At 31.6% G+C, this 23,301-nt stretch overlaps 2 protein-coding genes across 6 annotated transcripts; both read left to right on the forward strand.

Annotated features, from left to right (window-relative positions):
* The first annotated feature begins 1,660 nt into the window (after positions 1-1,660).
* On the forward strand, positions 1,661-14,797 carry LOC109787796 (protein PSK SIMULATOR 1). Of its 4 annotated transcripts, none has more exons than XR_002238636.3 (13): positions 1,662-2,074; positions 2,278-2,457; positions 3,000-3,325; positions 3,460-3,552; positions 3,636-3,726; positions 4,615-4,690; positions 5,046-5,143; positions 11,383-11,452; positions 11,780-11,883; positions 13,396-13,506; positions 13,931-14,017; positions 14,153-14,197; positions 14,312-14,408. XR_002238636.3 is itself a non-coding variant. In XM_020346363.3 (13 exons), exons 1-13 carry the CDS (start codon positions 2,009-2,011, stop codon positions 14,457-14,459), a joined length of 1,485 nt encoding a protein of 494 aa, XP_020201952.1. In that variant the 5' UTR covers positions 1,667-2,008; the 3' UTR covers positions 14,460-14,797. The 4 variants fall into 4 exon arrangements, 2 of the variants coding, with proteins under 2 accessions (XP_020201952.1, XP_020201953.1); XM_020346363.3 differs by having other exon boundaries at positions 1,667-2,074; positions 13,941-14,017; positions 14,312-14,797; XM_020346364.3 differs by having other exon boundaries at positions 1,668-2,074; positions 2,272-2,457; positions 13,941-14,017; positions 14,312-14,797.
* On the forward strand, positions 5,158-7,626 carry LOC109787793 (uncharacterized). 2 transcript variants are annotated; one of them, XM_020346359.3, is made up of 2 exons: positions 5,158-6,997; positions 7,327-7,626. In XM_020346359.3, exons 1-2 carry the CDS (start codon positions 6,352-6,354, stop codon positions 7,359-7,361), a joined length of 681 nt encoding a protein of 226 aa, XP_020201948.1. In that variant the 5' UTR covers positions 5,158-6,351; the 3' UTR covers positions 7,362-7,626. The 2 variants fall into 2 exon arrangements, with proteins under 2 accessions (XP_020201948.1, XP_082932662.1); XM_083076536.1 differs by having other exon boundaries at positions 5,158-6,936.
* Positions 14,798-23,301: the final 8,504 nt, after the last annotated feature.

The raw sequence follows: 23,301 nt of genomic DNA on the forward strand, positions 1-23,301 counted from the left end.
AAAGAGAGTTGTTTCATTGTAAAGATGAAGTGCTTGAAGGTATTTGTATGGAAAAGAATAAAAATGAGTGATGTATATAAGGAAGTTTCATTGGAAGCACCCAAATAAAGTTGTTCTATTGTGGATGTTCTTAAAAATCTATACAAACATTTAATGTAACTATTATTAGGATGATTTTCAATTCTAATTAATAAAAAATATCAAAATTATATATGAAATCATATCTAAGTTTTGTAATAATACCAAATCTTTGAAACTGTATCCAAGTTTTGTAATATTTTTTTAGGGTAAATAGTATCAATGTACGGAACTATATATAAGTTTCATAATAATATGAACTAATATGATAATATATTGTCTTGTTAAATAATATTAAAATAAGACAATTGTTTGTAGTAAGAACTTGAGTGGAATGATACATAAATGATGTGAGACCTACGATTCACAAAAGTGAGGGGGTTTGTGCGAAAATGAGATTAGCATTCGCGTGGGGTATGATTGGTTTAACTTTTAATGTCTTGGATCAATTTCATTAAGTTCAAGATGATAAGAATTACATTTACTTCTTGCATGGCTAATGATAGAATTGGTTTTGAGATGTTTAAAATCACATTTACTTGAAATTATTGGTGATTTCTCTATTAAACAAAATTAGTTGGGGTTTAATATGTTCACGTTTTAAAAAAATTATTCACTTAAAATCAATTTGAATAATAAGTTTTTAAACATCATTTAATATAAAAATTAAGTTTATATTCTTTATCATTCAAATGAAAATGACATTATTTTTGTCTCAAAATTAACAATATAAATTTAAATTGATTCCAAATCAGTGATATTAACGCATATTCGAATACACATCGATTATTATTTTACTTACATTTATTTAAAACCAGTTATATAAATTTACTAGTGAATTATATCAACACATATTTAAAATCCATGATCAATTAAGTTGTACCCCTCTCCCTGTTAACTGTCTTAGCTCCTTCTCCTTGTGAGTGAAATAGCAAAGAGACAAACAAGAAAGAATGAAATAAGAATGATAGACATCATGAATAGAGAAAATATATTAAAAAAGTTATATCGCTTGGTAAATAAAAATGAGGGAACTTTTCTCCACTTGTTTAGATGAATGCAAAAGGAAAATAAATACAGGAATTATTTAAAAATACAATTATAATATTTTTTTATGCCAAAATTATAATAGTTAAAAAGAAAAACATTTTTAACATAATATTTTAATTAACACTAGTTTGAAAAAAATACTTTGTCTCCACTTAAATACCGTAGTCTTTAATGAGACAATATGCAGTTATGTATACTAAAAGATTTATGTAACTAACCTTTGTTTTTTAACAGTTTTTTATTTTTATTTAAAAGGTGAAATTGTCAAAAATAATGTGATGTTTGGAAATAGGAAATCACTTTATACAAGTATATGTAATATTATTTATTTTCATTTTTATAATTTTATAGTATAGTAATATATATATATATATATATATATATATATAATAAAATTAAAAAGAGAAAAGAGAGATAATTTCCCTTTCCTTCTAATTTCAGAAAAGACATACTTTGTCATGAGTTCTGCAGACAATAAAATAACTTGTTTCTTCTCTATTTTTGCCACAGTGCAGCCTAGCATAAATGGCTTTCTGTAACAATATTTGATAATAGGAAATTACAGTACGACCTTATAGTTGATAATGGGAAATTAGTCCACTGAGCTCTAGCCATTCCCTAACAATTAACATAGTGAAACGTTAGTTTCTAATGACTTTTGCTTCTCCAAGTAACAGACAAGCTTCAATTCCATACTGTTCCATTCCATCCTACCGGTCGAATACACATTAAGAATTCTGCTTCCAATTCCATATTTGATGGGATAAATAAACACATTGACCAGTAATTATTAGGTCCACGCTCCACTGTAGACTTCTGTTTTGATGCTCAAAATTATGTTTTGAAGCCTTTGTTTTGTCCCGATCACACCCCAATTATTATGTTCTTTCTTCCCTGGATTGTGTTACAACACTTTCCAACACTTCTCTTGCCACCAACTCACTCGGTACGTATCGAGATTCAATTCTAATTTTGGTCTCTGCGTTCAACTTGTTTTTCTGTTTAATCCCTGTAGAAAAAATCTTAGAAGACTATGATTAGAATAAAGAAACATGCCATAATTGTAGGGAAGAATTTTATAACTAAACCTGTTATCGGCCAATTCACCACAATGAATAAGGTGTTGAGCTGCAACTCTCTTAGGTGTAGGAGATGGCAGGGGGTTCAAATTCAAAGAAGCCTATCAATAGAGGCACCGATTCCACAAACACACAGGAAAGGAATAAACAGACGCAAGTGCAAGAACATGCTACACTCCAGGACGGACATTTCCACGATGTAATCCCATACTTTGTCGATGATTGCTCTCTGCCCAAGTCTAGGTCAAAGGTTGGTTTGTTTTCAATTTTGATCTCAAATCATTTCACTAACCCAATATCTAATCTGTAATATAACTCTAACTAGCCTGTTATTATGATTGGGTTTAAGATTTATTTATTAAATTATCAGTAAGTAGTATTTTTAGAATTGTGTCATTTATCTTATATGTATTTTTATTTGTTATCCATGTTTACGTATGAGAAAAATGAGAATGCCATAATGGGTTGATGCAAGTAGTTTTGGATTTACAATTAACTCTTGTCCTCTCCATGGATGTGGGATTGATTCCTCTAAAGCTACTAAAATCCTGCTTGGTGGGCAACCTTATTAAGGAAAATCCCCTAACACCTAGGGGCTAATTAAGTATATGCAACCGGTAAAACTGTTTACAATTTAGGCCTGCACAGTAATCTTCTTGGTAGGTCTTTGTTGGCATCCCTAAAATGTCAATGGCACCCTACCCTGATAGCATTGGAGTACTTTCCTATTCTACAACTTTTACAGCAAAAAGACAACAAAAATATCTACTAAGCTCTTCTGTTTCATTTCAGGTCTCAGAGGTGAGTTTATGCTTCGGTAGAGCTGGTACTAATCGATTTGAGAAGAAAGTATATATTTTGGAAACTCTTGGGAGTAGCATGACAAATTTAAATACTAGTGGTGGATTTGTTTCTGGAGCTGCGATAAAGGGGAATCAAATTTCTATCTTAGCATTTGAGGTTGCGAACACAATTGTCAAAGGTTTTAATCTACAGCAATCTCTTTCCTCAGAAAGTATTAGGCATTTAAAAGAAGAGGTGCTTCTTTCAGAGGCTGTACAAGAGTTAGTATCAGAGGATATGGATGAACTTCTTAGGATTGTTGCAGCAGACAAGAGGTAAATATTGGATTAAATCAAATTACTAAGCATGACTTTTGTACCCTGAATAAGCTAACTATTTTATTTTTTTGCATTACCATGACTCTGAAATTAAAATGTTAACTGTATTTGATTTTGGATTATGTTGTCAGGCAGGAATTGAAAGTTTTTTCTGATGAGGTGGTTCGGTTTGGAAATCGTTCAAAGAATCCTCAATGGCACAACTTAGACCGTTATTTTGAGAAGTAATATAAATTGTACTCTTTCAGAAATATATTTAGCCTTTCTTAAATTTATTCTGAGCTGTATTTTTCATTGTAAATTTTAGGATTAGCAGAGAATTAAATGCTCCAAGACTGTCAAGAGATGAGGCAGAATCAATCATGCAACAATTGATGACTTTGGTTCAGTTTTCAGTTGTGAGTGTATTCCCTGTGTCACTAAAGAAAATGCTGAGTGTTGCTCAGAGGACTGATAATAACTTTGAAAGCTGAAAATATAAGGAAATTATAAAAAAAGAAAGAATTATTGGTAAAAGTATTTGCAATAATTAACTCAAATGGTTAATTAAGTTTATAAATGATTACTAATTAACCAGTCTTTCAATATTGTTAACCACTTGAGTGAATGATTGTCCCCAAATAGGAAATACTTCATGCAATAATTACATTATTGTATTACATTTAATTGCATAGATTTTTCTTTCTTTCCACTACTTTCTCTCTGTCCTACTTAATACCTTATATATGTATCATAATTCGTACTCAAAGATAAATGGGGAGTTTCTGAATTCATCTACTTTAGCTCCATCATAACCTGTTTGATACATACATTTAACTATTTATTCTGGTTCTGATTTCCGTTATCACCCTAGAATAAAACTTCCAATCATATAAATTTGGCATTGATTATGTGCAAAATTTCATGATGAAATCTTTTTTGAAATGGAGCCAATATGATGGTTTGATATACCTTCTTGGTTAGATTTAATCTTTATTGATTTGCAAGTACGATGGCTTGTTATTGAAGGAATAACCTATTTTAAGTAATTATGGAAATTTTGTATACTTGATTACAAATTGGTAGTTTTATTAAATTACCTAATGTATAGAGTGTCTCATTGCACCTTTTGTTGCACCTGCTCATTTTCTCCCATTTTGCAGTTACTTTATCTTCAAGGTTTTCTATTATCTGCCTTTGGCTGCAACCAAGTGCTCCATTATTTTATTTTTATTCAACTTAGTAATTTTTTAATGTGGGATTTATTCTGAAAGAAATTGGGAAATATATTTTTTTTGTGGGTGCAGGAAATGTACCATGAATTGAATGCTTTGGATACATTTGAACAAGATTTTCAGCGCAAGTCTGAGGAGGATCAAAGAGGTAATTGTGGAATATTACCCATGGACCATGTCATAATATGCATCTTTTGTTTGTAACTAGCAATTTTGAACCTTAAATCCGAAGCTTTAAAGAGTTATAGTTTAAAGTGAAGATATATTTGGTATTATTATTATTAGTATTATTATTTTCAAATAGAACACACATTTGATGATAAATGTGTTAAACCTTAGGACAAGATTTAAGGTCTATATGATTGTTTTCTATATTAACACTTCAGAAGAAAAAGTCACTCTAACTCAGAAGTTTGATCTTGCAGTATAATGAACAATATTTGTTTTTGTAGTCTTTGATAGATATATACTTGTGACCTTCAGTATCTCTCTTCATCATACAGGTGATAACCTTGCGTTGTTAAGGGTGGAAATTAAAAGTCAAAGGAAGTACATTAGACATTTAAAGAAAAAATCACTCTGGTATAGAAGTTTAGATGAGGTAACTTCAGATTGCTCCTCTGCACGATGTGTTTATCTTTACCCTCACACAGTCTCCCCCTGTTTATTTAATCCTCATTTAGACTATCATTGTATCTGACCCATGTATAATGCCATTTGTTGAAAATCAGAATACTATTTTGATTTATTGTAATATAGCGGTTTATATGCATGTAATATCTGATTTAGGAGAAACAAAATATCCTCTAATTATATGTATTTATTGTAATAAGCCTATATAAACAAGTATCTAAGGTGTATTCAAACTCTATGGTTTCAGCCTATCATGCCTATTTTATCTCTGTTAACATGGTATTAAGAGTTTGATAGATTAAGAGAAAAAGAGTTTTGTCAAAATATATTTTAGGAAGTTTTAGATATTATTCCTACTATATTTTAATTCTGTACATTTGTTGTATCTTGCTATTATTACTACAATAACAATCCCACAATTAGAGGGATTTGTTCCCTAGAATAGGCTGTCCTTATTTCCTAAAATAGGCAACAGACTCATGTGTATATATATCTTTGTATCTCATGATTAAAATAATAAGATATTGTTTTCTAAATTTAAGATGGTTTCAGAGCTCCTTATCCTTGGGAGCCTCTGACTGTGATTTGATTGCAGCCTTCATTGTTGCACAACCCTAGAATTCCATCGCATCCGTCATTGCTACGCAACCCTAGAATTCCATCGCAGCCTTCATTGCTGCACAACCCTATAATTCCATTGCAGCCTTCATTACTGTGTGATCCCAAACACTCATCACAGCTTCTATTGCTGTGTGCTTCCCTACTGCTCCTGAATCGATCTGCTTTTCTGTGCCTTAATTGCACATATTTGTAATGGCTGAAATGGAAAATGGGGACAAGTTCCAGAATACGGTTGAGCTGCAAAATGTCCATTGAGCCTATCGATTGAATGAAAAAAATTCTCTCAAATGGTCTCAACTCATTAAGACCATCTTGAAAGGGATAGGAAAGGTCAGCCATCTAACTGATGATGCCCCTGCTGAAGAAGATGCCAAATTCAAGTCATGGGATGAAGAAGACTCCATGATTATGGCATGGCTATGGAACTCAATGGTTCCAGAAATTAGCGATACCTGCATGTTCCTTAATTCTGCGAAGGCAATATGGATTGCAGTAGAGCAAACCTACTCTAAGGCAAAGGATGCTGCCTAGATTTATGAGGTGAAGGTAAAAACTATGGTAGCCAAACAGGGCACTAAAACTATCACTGAATATGCTAATCAACTCAAATCATTATGGATGGAATTGGATCATTACAGGGTTATAAAGGCCAAGTGTTCTGAGGATTCAGCAATTCTAAGGGATTACATTGAACAAGACCGGGTGTATGACTTCTTGGTAGGCCTAAACCAAGAATATCATCAAGTCAGGATCCAAATATTGGGAAAGGAGAAGGTTCCTGGACTCAATGAAGTAGTAGCAATTGTTCGGAGTGAAGAGAGTAGAAGAAGCCTAATGCTAGAGACCCCAATTGTGGATAGTTCAGCTATGATTGTTGAAGGAGCAACAACCATGGTTGTGGAACAAAAGAAAGTAGGCCTTCTTCCAAATCTAGAGAAGAAAAATGAAGGAGTATGGTGCACCTATTGCAACAAGTCACGCCACACAAGGGACAAATGTTGGAGGTTGCATGGAAAACCTCAAAGCAAAGATTGGGGACACAAAGGAGGCCCTCCAAGGAGAGGGGGGCAAGCTCATGTTGCTGCTGGTCCTGAAAGTCAAGGAGGATCCGTCCAACTCAACCATGAGGAGTTAGAGAGAGTAAGATCCTTTCTTAGTAAATTGAAGAAACCCATAGGTACATGTTCGTTGACATACTCTGGTAAGTTCCCATTTTCTTGTGGATTTAATGTCTTAAATACACCCTTTACCCATTATTGGATTCTAGACTCTGGAGCCACAGACCATATGACACCACTCCCTAAACACTTTTCCACATATTCTCCATGTCCCAGTAACAAGAAAATTTTCACAGCTGATGGAACCCTTATAATTGTAGCTGGACAAGGAGATGTCCAAATAACCCCAACCATAATACTAAAAAATGTTCTTCATGTCCCTAAATTGTCCACAAATCTGATATCTATCCAAAAACTTACAGAGGACCTCTTATGTAATGTGATATTTTATAGCAACTCTTGTATATTGCAGGACAAGAAATCAGGGAGGACGATTGGACATGCTAGAGAATGGAATGGCCTTTACTACATGGAAGATCTGAATCTGCCCATTGAGAGTCTCTCTCTGATATCTGAGTCTGTCATAACCAACAAAGAAAAAGATTAGTTGATTCATTTTCGTTTGGGACATCCTTCATTTTGGGTCATAAAGTTACTGTTCCCTTCCTAGTTTAAAAATTTAAATCTGGAGAGTCTTCATTGTGAGGTGTGTGAGCATGCCAAACACAAGTGTGTACCTTTTCCTATTAGCAATAAAATAAGCACTTCTTCATTTTATCTTGTTCATACGGATGTGTTGGGGCCCCTCTAATGTCCCTAATATCTCAGGGGCTAAATGGTTTATAACCTTTATAGATGATTGTACAAGGGTAACGTGGCTTTTCCTTCTTAAACACAAATATGAGGTTAGCTCTGTTTTCCTACAATATGTTTCAGTGATTAAAAATCAATTTGGGATTAATATCAAGAAACTTAGGTCTAATAATGCCAAAGATTACTTCAATCATACCCTAAATTCTTTATGCCAAAAGGAAGGGATAACTCATGAATTCTCATGTGTACACACACCCCAACAAAATGGGATTGCAGAAAGGAAAAATGGGCACTTACTAGACCAAACTAGAGCACTCATGTTTCAAAATAATGTTCCAAAATTTTTTTGGGGGGAAGCCATACTCACTGCCACTTAATTAATTAATAGACTACCCTCTACAGTTTTATCCTCAAAAGCCCCATGGAAGTCCTAAACTCATTCTACCCACATATAGCCCATACAAATAACCTTCAACCTAGAATATTTGGGTGTGTCTCCTTTGTGCATGTTCACAGTAATGGAAGGGGAAACTTGACCCAAGAGGAATAAAATGTGTTTTCTTGGGGTACTTAGCCACAGAAAAAGGATATAAGTGTTTTCATCCTCCATCCCAAAAATTCTGTGTCAAGGGATGTTACTTTCAATGAGCGAATAAGCTACTTTAGCCAGCCTCATCTTCAGGGGGAGAATTTAAGAGAGGAAGATGAGCCTTTCATACTACCAAATCTGTCCTTTGGACCAGAAATTGGAAAAAATACTGTTGGACCAGAAATTCAAAAGAATACTACCATTATATGTGAAGCTGAAGCTGAAGAGGAACAAGTAAAGGTGAATCAAATTCCTACACCTGCAGGACCAACAACTGATGCAGGAACAACAATTAGACCACATGATGATACAAAATTTGGGAAAAATATAGTGTAAACACGAAGAGGAAAGGCCATTCCAAGATTTTCTCATGTCCAAGAATCCAACCCTATATCATTACATGAGGTAAATCCTTTTGATCCTATAAATTCTAATTCTACTAATTGTGATGGATTTCCTTCTAAAAAACCAGCTGCACATGTGGACCATAACTTGGACCTCCCAATTGCCCTTAGAAAAGGAACCAGAACCTGCACCAAACAACAACCTTACCCCTTGACAAATTATCTATCATTTGAAAAATTCTCACCTACCCATAAAACCTTTCTCACAAGCCTAAACACCACAACTACTCCTTCTTCTGTATCTGAGGCATTAATCGACAAAAAATGGAAACAAGCCATGGAATTGGAGATGGAAGCATTGGAGAAAAACAATACTTGGAAGCTAGTCACCCTACCACCTGGAAAAAAACCGGTTGGGTGCAAGTGGGTTTATACAGTGAAATACCGGGCTGATGGGACGATTGAGAGGTATAAGGTGAGGTTGGTGGCCAAAGGGTTCACTCAAACATATGGAGTGGATTACTTGGAGACTTTTGCACCAGTTGCCAAAATGAACACGGGCAGAGTAATTTTGTCATTGGCAGCAAACCACGATTGAGACTTGCAACAATTTGATGTAAAAAATGCATTCCTACATGGGGATCTTGAAGAAGAAATATACATGGAGGTACCACCCGGGTATACAAGGCAGATTGAGGCCAACACAGTTTGCAAGCTAAAAAAGACATTATACAGGTTGAAACAATCACCTAGAGCATGGTTTGGGAGATTCAACAAAGTCATGAAAAGCCTTAAATACAAACAGAGCCAAGGGGACCACACTTTATTTATCAAGCATTCTGATTTAGGGGGACTAACAGTACTATTGGTCTATGTGGATGATATCATTGTCACTGAGAATGATAAAAAGGAACAACAAAGGTTGAGTCAATGCCTTGCCAAGGAATTCGAAATCAAGACCTTAGGAAAGCTAAAATATTTTTTGGGGATTGAAGTAGCCCATTCCAAGAAAGGGATCTTCATATCTCAACAAAAATATATTACTGACTTGCTAAAGGAAACAGGTAAGACAGCTTGTAAACCAACAAGTACACCAGTTGACCCAAATATAAAGTTGGGAAGTGCGGAGGAGGATGTTGCTGTGGATAAAGAAATGTACCAAAGACTTGTGGGAAGACTCATTTACCTATCTCACACTAGGCCAGAGATTGCCTTTGTTGTGAGCCTAGTCGGCCAATTTATGCACCAACCAAAGGAAGCACATTTATAAGCTGCCCTTAGAATTGTCCAGTATTTAAAAGGGACTCCAGGAAGAGGAATTTTGTTCAAAAGAAACAAGAATGTTAGTCTTGAGGCATATATGGATGCTAATTATGTAAGTTCAGTTGTGGATAGGAGGTCAATTACTGGATATTGCACCTTCCTTGGTGGAAACCTAGTAACTTGGAAGAGCAAAAAACAAAGTGTGGTAGCTAGATCTAGTGCTGCAGCAGAATTTCGAGCAATGGCCCAAGGAATATGCGAACTTTTATGGCTGAAGATTATATTGGAAGAGTTAAGGATAAAGTGGGATGAGCCTATGAGGTTATATTGTGACAATAAATCTGCAATTAGTATAGCCCACAATCCGATATAGCATGATAGAACTAAACATATTGAGGTGGACAGACATTTTATTCAAGAAAAGCTTGATAGTGGCTTGATTTGCACCCCATATGTGTCCACTCAAGGTCAACTTGTAGACATACTCACCAAGGGGCTGAACAACAGTAACTTTGAAAGAATTATATCCAAGCTGGGAATGGAGAACACTTATTCACTAGCTTGAGGGGGAGTGTCAAAATATATTTTAGGAAGTTTTAGATATTATTCCTACTGTATTTTAATTCTGTATATTTGTTGTATCTTGCTATTATTACTACAATAACAATCCCACAATTAGAGGGATTTGTTCCCTAGAATAGGCTGTCCTTATTTCCTAAAATAGGCAACAGACTCATATGTATATATATTTGATGTATCTCATGATTAAAATAATAAGATATTATTTCTTCTAAATTTAAGAAGTTTAATAGAGGCAACCCTAGAATTGTGCTTACTTGGTGGACCCATTATCCCTGGTTACAAATTTTTTTGGCGAACCGAACCCCATTTTCTGCCACTCTTTACTGCTTTTGTCACCCGTTTTCTGGCGAACCCTCTAGTCTTCACCACCCCCACTGCTTCTTCGATGACATTTTTGGTTGGAGGCACCACCATCAAGTGTGCCATGCACCAATTTACCGAGGTTGGAGAAATCACCTTGATTAATTGCTCAAGGGGAGTTGTCTACCATGATGTTTAGACCTGAAGATGTGTCTTCTTGGGCAATTTGAAGTACTATGTACTGGAGATGTTGATCTACTCAAGCATTCATTACAAGGAGAAGGACAGGATCTATTAAGTTATGGCCGGAATAAACAATGATCATATTATAAATCAAGTACTTGGGAAGGACCTATCCTTGCTTAATGAGACAATGGTTGTATTTCAGGCAGAAGCAACTCATACAGGAGTAATGCTACAATTTCACCCAACTGAAAGTTCTATCTTGGTTGGCTGTTGCATATACCAAGGTGAAGGAGGTTCGACAAGGGAAATTCACTTAACCTTGGAATAGAGTAGGAGGGATGGATATGCCTAAGTCATAAATACTAGGATATATCCCTAATTACCATAATTTCATAAAGATGACCATAATTATCTTCTTTACATTAACAATTCATAATCTACTGGTTTACAGGTTGTGGAGAAGCTTGTAGACTTTGTCCATTTTTTGCATTTGGAGATAAACAATGCCTTTGGTAGAGCAGGTTTGTACCCACTAAAGGCCACTAGATCTTACTTGCTTCACTTGTTTTGTAATGCTGTTTTAGTGTCACTTAATGTAATAAGTAATAACTATTGGTTCTTATCAATGTGATGACTTGGTTAACACAGGTGATAGCCACTGCTAATCTTGGCTATGTTAGCCTTATTTTTTAGTAATTATTATTTTAAATTAGAGATTGGGGGGGGGGGGGGGGGGAAGGGGTGATGTGGAGTGGAGTGGAGTCACTATGTGTTTATATTCTCACCAAATTACTGTTGAAATCAGTTTGAAATGATTTTGTATAATGTTTATCCATGGGCACCTGCAGACTGCCACAAACCATTAGCTGGAAACTTGAGCAATTGCCAGAGATTGGGCCCTGCAGGCCTTGCTTTGCATTATGCAAATATAGTGCTTCAAATTGATACTCTTGTGAGTTAATCTTCTTTGTATTTATTTCATTCCTCTCTGCTCTGTTGTTGTGCCTTACTTTCAACCAGGTGAAAATTGAGTTTCTAGAGTTGCTTCTCTTCTTGTGTTGAAGTATTGAATTTCTTTTGTGCTACTTCTCTGTAACTTCCTTTCTATTATTTTCAGATTCGATGTAATTAGGTATTTAGATTAGACTGTAAATTTATTTAATTTTATCATTAATATTAGGAGGGAAACTCAATCATGAATCAACTGTAAAGCCAAAGCCAATCATTCAACTTCCATAAATTTGGCTACCATTGACATCAGATAGTGCAATTTCTGTAGAAAACTCAATGTGCTTTCAAGTTTCTAACACTAATTTGCCTATCAGGTTACTACACCATCTGTGACCTGGACTTGAAAGTGGATGATCCTTCTTTTTTAAAGTGAAAATTGGATGATCCTCAAAATTTATAGATATATCATTTTCCAAGGGAATAATATTCCTCTAATCTGGGTGTGACAGTGCACTCAATGTCATGGTGTCAGTGTCTTGGTTAATCATGTTTGTAATGTAAATTGTTGGTGTTACCTACTAGATAATTCTTCTAGTCCTTTGTTATGACTTGTGATTTAGAAAGACATGTTCTCTAGAACTGTTACTGTAATCTGGAATATTTAGCATGATGTCAGTCAAATAGGGTTTAAGGATTAGGTTTCAGGGTTTAGAAAAACCTGCCGTTTTCTAGGTTACTATGTTATCAATTTGCATCGCTGCCTTCTACAAGTACTTAATGAATGGAAAAGTAATTTATTTTGCCTTCTTTTTTCCATGCTTCTACAGACCCAAATACGTAAATCATAATGTAGCATGCCTGAAAAAATATCGAAGTTTTATTCAATTTTTTGATTTCAAGTCAACCATTTCCTGGTTTTAGTTGAAACTTCCAATTTATCAAAACATCAAACAACCTTTAATTTTCTTTTGATGGATTGAGTTGTTCCGCATCAAGTTCTCATTTCACATTCTAGTCACTGCGTAACATAACCTGATCTAAATTGTAACCAACATTAGTCTTATAAAATAATTTAGGTGATACAAATATATATGCATCAGAAAAATAACTAACTGTTTGATGCATTCATGATCTCTCATTCATCAAGTGTTATCCTATATATTAATCTCTTGATAATGATCAAAATGGGTTCATGAACTGGAATGCCATTAACAAGTTAAAATACACTTGCTAGGTTCACACCTAGTGCCATCAAGTGTCTGGTGCAGACAGTATGCTCACAAGTCACAACTAAATATTAGGGAGTTGGGCATCTTTATATTTAGTTTATGACTTTTATGCTTTGATCAAGGTGTGCATTTATGCTTGATTATATGATAATTGGGATATGATTTATTCACTGCTAATTCCCTTTGTAGTGTAGTTATATATACTAATTCATAGTTCAAATTTATGTCTTACTAAGCTAATGCATCAAATAACATTGAACTGAGCACCGTGTTTACACTTTCAGGTAGCCGGGACTACAATTGCAAATACAAAGGATGCATTATATCAAAGTTTGCCTCCTAAGATAAAATTAGCTCTGCGTTCCAAATTACCATCCCTCCGTGTTGTAGAAGAGGTATACCTGCTGATACTTTCCATTTTTACCAATTTGTTAAAAAATCACAGAAGAATAACTGGAAAGTTTAGAAAAGCCCACAACAGACGAGGGAAAAATATTCCAACTATATAGCTGCAAATCAGTAACTCCTCGATCATTCTCCTCGTTGACATCATGTAGTCACCGTCGTACTCAATCCTCATTTTATGCCCTTAATTTTATTGACCAATGCTTCCTTCACTCATAGTACTTGCCTAGATTGTTTACTTACTGCATAACATTATAAATATTTAGAATGCTGAGGAAAATGCTTGACAACTTTTGAAGAATAAATTTTCTCTACTTTCTGCTTTCCACTTTCAATCAAAGATGAAAATCTCCTTATATTATTTCCTTGTTTTTTTTGGTTTTTTTTTTTCTCGTTTCTCATGGTTTCTGTCAGAATCTTGCAGTTAACTGTACCAGTTATCAAATATTGGATGGAGAAATTATTACATATTTTGGTTCCCATGGCCACTAATACATCCAAGTAAAATATCTGGCCATTGTCAACTAGCTCCTTACTACCTATGTGAAAAGCTTTCTTCAACCATCAGTATATTTACCTTCTATATAACTAACTCTATTCGTTGTTGGCTTTTCTTTTGGTGGTTTTACAATTCAGAGCACATCATAGATTTGGTTGGGTAGGGGAGTGGGCAAACACAGGGTAAGTAGCAACCCTCTAGTGCTCTATTTTGAATTAGAAGTTTGTACCTTTTTCCTTTTTGTATTCTGTGCTTTTAATCATTTTTTATTTTAAATACTTGCTTGGTTCTTGAAGCTATGAGGTAAACAGAAAGAGTGATATAATGCGGATTGAGACATTCCAGCATGCAGACAAAGAAAAAGTGGAATATTATATTCTTGAACTTCTCCTATGGCTTCATCGCTTGGCCATCAGAAGTAAGGCTGACAGTGATGCTGGCTAAGTAAGGTGTGCCATCAGGTCCCCTTTTTGAGCTACTTTTTGTAGAAGACAATGAAGCACTCTACAAATGCAGTATTACCATTTGAGATGATAGAATTGAATTTGTTCTCCTTATTCAAGTGGCTAGTACATCTAAAATTTCTAATTTTATACAGGGAGATTAAAAAGGAAAAAGAATCAATCCTAATAAAGGAAATGATTGCTTAATTAGTTCCCTAACTAAATCTTTTGATTTCAGGGATCAGGGGTTGTCGGTAAATTTTCCTAATAATTGTATTTGTAGCAAATATTCTTCTAATAATTATATTTGCAAAATATATTTACATATTTATAGTATAACACTCCCCCTAACTAAAGAATAAATGTTGGATAAATAATTCTTAGCCATGATATTTAAATGTAATTTCCCCCCTAAATGTTGGATATGAGGGATTGACCAAATAATAAATTTAATTTAGCCAACAGAATCTATATAGGACTATGAATTTTGTCAATCTTTTTTATACTTTCAATATGTTTTTCGGTTCCTGCAAATATTGTTCTCTTTTGTTTTAGTTCTTGTAAATTATTTTTATCATTTTAAAATTTTAAACATTTTCTTAATTAACGTTCTTTTTTAATCCTTATCATTAATTATAGTTAGTTTAATGTTAAAATAATTAAAAGTATAAAATATTGATAAAGATAATTAAGATAATAAATAATATTTTAAATTAAATTAATTGAATCATGTTTACGTGTAATTAAGTAATGTATTTATGGTTTTATGTGTGTTAGACTTCACATAGGCCTTACCTTTGGTCCAACAACACTCGAAGTTGTGTCCAAGAGTGATAATTAACTAAATCAATTCAAAAATAATTTAAAATTTGATTTGACAGTTAATTTGTTAAATTTTCATGAATTAAATGATTTGAATTTGAGCTAAAAATTGAATTTAATAATAAATAAATCAAATTTAAATTACGTATAAATATATAATTTATATAATTATTATTTTATTTAATTTTTGCTTATTAAAATTTGTAAAAAAATTTAAAACTTAATTATAAGTTAATAATAATGAAAGAATTGAATACTTTAGAATTATATATATTTTTAAATTATATCTTATAATCTTACAAAATTAATAAGATATGTTATGTTTTATTTTTTAAAAAATTAAATAATTATTTTACCTAAAACTTATTATTAAATTAAATTTTGAAATGTACAAAAATAAAAAAATTTGACTATTAGTTCAAGTAATTTATACTAATGAACTATAAAATTGAACCGGACTATTAATAAATTTGAAATCAAATTCAAACAGAAAAATAAAATTCATCTCAAATTTGAATTAAATTATAAATTAAACTAAATATTATCCAATTCAACTAAATAATTCCTCGATCCGATTTATTTTCACTCCTTTTTGCATGATAAATTTGTAACTATTATTTATAGCATTAACATCTAGGAATTTTTTTTTTAAGATAAGGAAACATTATAAAAATGGTCGCAATGAAGATTAAACCTAGGTCCTCATATTTTTAACTATCCCACCTCAACCACTAAGCTAACCCTAGTGGTTCATCAACGTCTAGGAGCTTGCATGTATATTTGTCTATTTTTTATGTCTATATTTTTCAGTACAATTCATAATCACATTCACTGGTCATTTATTAGGCCTACATATAATTTCGATGCTCAAAATTTCAATTTCGGAGCATTTCTTTTGTCTCAATCAATTCCACACGTAATTCTTATTTTTCGCAACGCGAATTATCTTAACACCACTCACTCCCTAGTTTTCATTAATACTATTACACTTGCTCTGTTTATAATGATAGTAAGTTTAACATTTGAAAAGTGTTTTTTTTTTAAATGAATAAGCTTCTCACTTTTTAATTTAATTTTAATTGTTTTTTATAAATTATTTAATTATCACAATTAAAAATAGTGTATTGATTGAGAAGTTTTAATTTGTGTGTAAAATTTTTAAATGATAGTCATTGTGAAACAAAAAAGGTAAACATTAACGATAAAAAGACACTCAAACTTGTGGAAATTAAAAATGCTCATAGAGTATACCAAAGTTTTATGTTAGAACTTTGTCATCATTGTAATTTATGAATAAAAAGAACATATTGGATAAATAGTAATTTTGTTTAAATTAATTAAATAAAATTATCCTACACTAAAAGAAAAAATGTATAGTTATCACGATAAATGAACAGTAAAATTGTCTTAAAATAATCTTTCAAGTTTATATATTCTTATTGATAATTTTACTCTCAACAATTGCTTTTTTTTTTAGTACAAGAACTAAAATAATCTTTCAAGTTTCCACTAATAAGGAAGTTATATATATATTTTTAGATAAAATGTCATACATAAAAATCAAAATGTGTTTTTATTTTTATTTTTTATGCAAGATAAAAGTGAAGTATAACTTTTATTCAATAAACGACAAGAACTGAATGCGAAATGATTGTCCATTCATGCACCAAAATCAAACACGTTATTGACCATGGCAATCAATATAAGGTGTTTAGCTCCATCACTCTTATGCGAGGAAGATGATGGAAGGGAGTACAAATTCAAAGGAACCTATCGATAAGGGCACAGTGTAATAGTATGAGTTTTTAGTAATAATTGTTGTTTTATTTAATTGAAGTATGTATTGTAGTGATTTGTTGTTTATTTGTTAAGAAACTCTTTAGAAAATTTTAATGAGTTTTAGTCATTTAAAAGTTTCTTTGAATAGATGTCAAGTTGGATTGGTAAGGAAATGTATATAAGATTTTTTTTAAGATTGAATTTCATAAGTTCATTTCTTAAAGAAACTTAGAAAGATAATCTAGATAGAGGAGCTTTAGAACCATAAGTGATCCTATTTCCTTCTGATTCCACGACCGATCTTTGATCCCTTTCCCAAAACTGTTGAAGTTGTAATGTTGAGATTCTAGCTTAGAGGTCTTAATTAGGAGTTTCAAAGTGTCATACAGAGCTTCCTAGAGGAGCTCATTTTCTTCTCCCTTCTTCTATGATTCTTGTGGATTTAGAGGTAAAGGGAGTTATAATTTGGTTCCTTGTTGATTGATGAAGTTAAGTGTTATTGGATTTCATTAAATTCATAACTGTATAATTGAATACTGAGGTGGAATCAGGGACAGATTCATTCACACAATTATGGGGGCAGTGGCCCCCACTAAAATTTTACAGTTTTTATTTATATATATATATATATACTTTTTATAATATATATATATATATATATATATTATATTTTAATTTATTATAAAAAAAATTGTTAAGTAATGACATACATCTTATAAAGATATGATACATATTATTAAAAACTATTTTTGCATATACTATAAATATAATATATATGTTGATATATTATTAAAAAAAATATAAATATAGACTATGGTGACACTTTTATATGTGATTATAAGTAACATTTTTTTGCAATGATTGTTTTTATATCTAATATATTAAAATATTAATATTTCATTTATATTTTATTCTATCCTGTAATTTTTTTCACTGACTGAAAAATTTATTACTTCTTTATTTATTAAAGATGTCATAATTTAGTTTACAAATATAGGTTATTTTTTAATTTTTATTTTAGTTTTAGTTTTTGACCCTTTTAATCTTGTATATGTATATTATGTGTTAGTGGGAGAGGATCCAAATTAAGAGGAATGAGAGTAATTGTAACACAAAGTTTTTATTTATTTATTTTTACTTAAACATATTTAATAAAAAATAAATTTACTCTTATAAAAAAAAAAATAGGTGTTGTTCTCATAAAATATTTTTGTTTTAAATGAATGTAGAAATTTAGAAGAGATACAAAAGAAAATAAATAGTAATTATATTATCTTTATCTCAATAATTTATATCATTTTATTCCTCTAAAATTAAATAAGTCATTAAAAATTACAACATCACACTTAAATATAATATCTGACAGAAAAAAGAAGAAAAATTGTCACTCTATTTATGAGAAAATTTTAATTTATAAAAAATAAGTATATTAAATTTTTTATCACAAAAATATACTTTTAAAAAAATTATTATATTTTTAATAAAAATATTATAAAATATTTTATTACCCCCACTTAACAATTTTTCTAGATCCGTCATTGGGTGAAATTGCTGTACGGTGAGTTTTGGTGTTTTGAAGCATGTTGAGGTGAATTTGGTAATTAATGTCAATTTTTTGTTGCATGTTGTTATTTTGGTGAGAATTTAGTTGTTTATGATACTTATGAATGTTTTAGTACATTACATGCATAGATTCTTCTGAGTTTTAGGTGGTTTGGGTCTATTTCATGATTTTGTCAAGTGTTTCACCATCATGCCAAGCGTAACTTCAATGCACCAGACATGACATAGGCTAGGGGCTCTTCGTCTCACTAATGTTAGACACATGATTGGTAGTATCGAGCATGAGTAAGAGGAGAACTCTCTAACTTAGTCACATCGAACGTGGGTTAAATGGCACCAAACATGAATACCTTTGGAGCTCTCTAATTTGGTGACATCAAGCTCTAGTTTAGTGGCATCAAGCGTGATCAAGCAGAACTCTTTGCCTAGACGATGTCGAGTAGGGATGGCAACGGGGCGGGGCGGTACGGGTTTCATGATACTCGTCCCCGTCCCCGCAAGTTAAACTCATCCCCATCCCCGTCCCCATACCCGTCGGGTATAGATTTTCATCCACATCCCCGTCCCTGTCGGGTATCGGGTATACCCGTACCCGTACCCGTCAATTTTTTTATTTTTTATTTTTTGTAAAAAAAATGATATTTTTAAATTATTTTTTATTATATTATAATTATAATTAGGTTATTTCTTTATCTCATATTATAATAAATAATTACACATAAAAAAATATTAAATTTTTTTAATATAATTAAATTGAAAGTAAATATTAAATTAAAAATGAGAACGGGGACAGGTACGGGTACGGGTACGGGGCGGGTAAGTACATACTTGTACCTGTACCCGATTTAATATATCGGGTTTTACCCGTACTCGTACCCGGTCAAACCGGGTATTCCCCGTCAAAGTCGGGATGAGTTCGGGTATTACCCGCGGGTACGGGTATATTTGCCATCCCTAATGTCGAGCATTAGATTAGTGACGTTGGACGTGAGTTAGACAAAGACTTTCTACCTAAAATGAAGGTGTGGGTTTTAGCCACGCTAGGCATGATTGTCATAAAGGCTCTTTGCCTCATCCACACTAGGCACAAGTAGATTGGCGTTAGGCATGGGCGAGTTAGAGACTCTCTACCTCAATGATGTCGAACGCACGAAGAATGATGTCGGACTTGGGTTGCCTAATGGAAATATGTTGTTTATCTGACTAAGTGTTGAATATGGCATGTGTAATTTGAGTTAATTACATATTGTATGTTGATATATGTTGCTAGTTCTTTATACGTTGATATGAGATAATGTACATTGATGATTAAATTATTAAAATGTTGATTCATATGAGGGACAAGTCGAGCCATATGTCTACAAAGTGACCAAATTGAGTAAGGTATGAGGTTGGGGACTAAAATCCCTAAGTAGTAGAAGGAGTGTAGTATTTGGAGGGTAGTTAACGGGCTAATCTCATAAAAAACTTACTTATGCATGCTAATGTCATGGTATACTCACACTCAAGTTATCATACTCTTACAAGAATAATAAACTATCTTTATTTAAGTGGGGAAATCCAAGAAATCATGTGTGAATTTTTATCCAAATTGACTATTGATCTAGTAGGTATAAAAAGATCATTGTTGTTTTGTTTGGTAAGGTCAAACCACTTAGACACTTCACCTTGTTGTAAGAGATCTCTTATTGTGTTGTGTTGTTCATATGCTTTGTTGAATGATTGATGAGTTGCTTTATTGTTGAATGATAAGTTGAGGTGTTGTTGTTGTGTTGTTATAGTTAAAAACCATGAGGAGTTTTGTTGTGCGGTTGATGTGTTTATGTTGGTAGTATAGTCGCATTTTACTTATATACTTGATATGTGATTTCTTTTGAATGCTAGCTTACTCTTACATGTTTCCTTGTGATTAGATTGTAATGATCATATTTATGAGAGTAGAGTAATGATAGCCTGAATGTGGATTTGTTTTTAGGTCATGCTATATGATGCTGGTGTGACCTTTTGGGCTACTATGATGTAATTAGTTTAGTTGTATTGTTTGACTAACACCTTGGAGTTATTATTTTAGTACTATATTATTGTACATATTTATATACTTGTGCAATTATTATATTGCTTTAGTCGTAAAAACTTTAACACATGTATATTATTGTGCATGTATCCAGATATTATTTACATATTAATCCTATGTGATTAGATATTTATTTCCACTAAGTTGTAAAGTGTGGCAATCTAGCAGGTTATTACATTGATTACACAAACACACATAAAATAATGGAAGAAAATCTACCATTGTAAGTGCAAGAACTTGCTACATGCAAGCTCGGCCAGTGAAATCACAAGTGTAGGTATTGACCATGGTTCCTAAGTTGGAATCTCATGTTTTGGTCCTCTAAACTTTTCCCCAGATGCTTATAAGAAAACAAAATAAGAAGATAAAATGAATTGATTTTTTTCTCATAAATTGAAATTAACTCATACATTTTAGCTTTTTAAAAAGATAAATGTGAAGATTTTTATAGAAATTAATTATATAAGTTAGTTTTAAGTTCTAATATGGTGGAGAAATTTAATTTATCTTATCTTCTTATTTTCTTTATTTATAAGTGTTTGTGGGCAAATTTCTCCACAAGTCTAAGTAATGATAGGCGACTATTATCCCAAAGTTTAGTTGGTTTTTAATTTTGATCTCAAATCATTTCACTATCCTAATCTCTAATCTATAAGATAACTCTAACTAGCATGCTAAATATAATTGATTTAGGGTTTATTTATTTGAAATTAATAGATTTAGAATTTTCATTATCTTATCCATATATTCGTATTTATTATCGTAGATTATGTATGTATGATGAGTTTTAAGATAATAGTCTTGCTTTCAAAGGTTGTGCGAGATTTACTAGTTAGATGGATGAACTTCTTTGAATTGTTACTACAGAAAAGAGGTAAGTATTGAACTAAAGTAATGTTTGGGTAAGCTTCTCTATAAACACTTTTAAGAGGAAAAAATATGAAGGAAAAATGAAATAAACATTTTAATAAACTAAAACTAACAGCTTATGCAATTATTCATAATCTAATTTATAGAGATTTTCTTTTAATAACTTCTTTAAAAATTAATTTTTAACTCATTCATAAATTAGTTTTAACTTATAAAAAAAACTTATTTTAATTTTTCTTCTTATCTATTTTCCTTGAAGTACTTATAAGAGAAGCTTGATTAAACATATCCTAATTTGAATTACTTAAAGAGTGACTTCTACCTCATGAATAAGTAAACACTCTTTTGATTTGCACTGACTATAAAATTAAAATGTAACATTATATGATTTTGGATTATGTCCTGAAGAAGGAATTGAAAGTTTTTTATGATGAGGTGATTCAATTCAAAAATAGTTTAAAGGATCATTGCTAGCATAACTTAGATTGTATTTGTATATTCGTTTGCGTGCATTCCAAAGCATCAAAATGGAAAGGAAAAAAGAAACACGCGTCTTGATGGATTAAAATCAACCTACGTTTGTCTACTGTAAACGAAAAACAAACACACTTACACCGCTACAAGCCATTGTACAAGTGTAAATAAGAGTGCTAGGTATGATATACATAAATATGATTTTTTTTTTCAAAAAATAATTAAAATATTGTTAGTCCTTAATCTCTTATATAGCTATTGAAAAAACGCATTGGTAACTATAAATTAAATAAAAATACTAGCTATTTCTTCATTATCTAATGGCAAAAGTTCATAAACAATTTAAAGATAAGACAACTAAATTCAATCTCAATATGCTCAAGACTTTATTGATATTATAAAAGTGTAAGTAGATCAAGACCAACTATAAAATTGTCCTAACCTAATTACATTTCAAAAAATTGAGTTGTTGGATTAAACATATTTTAGTTAATTCAATTAAGATTAGATTAAGTAACAAATTAATGACTTTCAAATCGATTAACCTAATCCAACCAACCTATAATTAATAATAATAATAATAATAATAATAATAATAAATACTAATTATATATTTGATTGAGATATGTATTAATCATATAATTTATATTAATATTGATCATATAATTTATATTTTATTTTTTTCAAAATTTTAAAATATATAAACATTTTAATAGACTTATTAAAAAAAAAACACTCAAACATGACTCGGTCTAACTCAATTATATTGGATTATATCTTGGAATAGACCAAATTTAACTCGACTAAATCCAATTTAAACTATGTGCATCCGATATCCGGTATAGGTATGGCGAAATATGTTTGTCCTTTATCGTTTAGAGGTTGGTAAACTCCTACATTACAGAGAGTAACACTATCAAAGATATGTTTGAATAAGTTTTTTTAAAAACATTTTCAGAAGAAAAAAAAAGAAAAAAATTACAATAAAATTTTCTATAAACTAAAACCTATTCATAAATTAAAATTAATATTTTAGAGAAGTTAAAAAGAATTTTTTATACATTAATTTATGTATAAATTAATTTTGACTTATAAAAAAATTATTTCAATTTTTTTTTCCCATTTTTTTTTTTCCATTTTGACGTGAAAAAGTTTCCAAGCTGTTTCCAAAGCGTTCAAAACACGCAAAGTAACCCAAAGAAAAAAATGCATCTCGAGAATTTCAATGTCTCCAAAAATGGTTTTATAGCAAACTAACATA

This window comes from Cajanus cajan, chromosome 6 (genome assembly GCF_000230855.2).
Source record: "Cajanus cajan strain Asha chromosome 6, NIPB_CcT2T_4, whole genome shotgun sequence".
In the NCBI taxonomy this organism is placed as follows: Eukaryota; Viridiplantae; Streptophyta; class Magnoliopsida; order Fabales; family Fabaceae; genus Cajanus; species Cajanus cajan.

Coding starts and splice junctions, on each gene's coding strand:
- LOC109787796 (XM_020346363.3), top strand. CDS start 2,009: ATGTTCTTTCTTCCCTGGATTGTGTTACAACACTTTCCAACACTTCTC. Junction 2,075..2,277: donor TCTTGCCACCAACTCACTCG/GTACGTATCGAG, acceptor TCTTAGGTGTAG/GAGATGGCAGGGGGTTCAAA. Junction 3,326..3,459: donor ATTGTTGCAGCAGACAAGAG/GTAAATATTGGA, acceptor TTATGTTGTCAG/GCAGGAATTGAAAGTTTTTT.
- LOC109787793 (XM_083076536.1), top strand. CDS start 6,352: ATGGTAGCCAAACAGGGCACTAAAACTATCACTGAATATGCTAATCAA. Junction 6,937..7,326: donor ACCATGAGGAGTTAGAGAGA/GTAAGATCCTTT, acceptor TGTATATTGCAG/GACAAGAAATCAGGGAGGAC.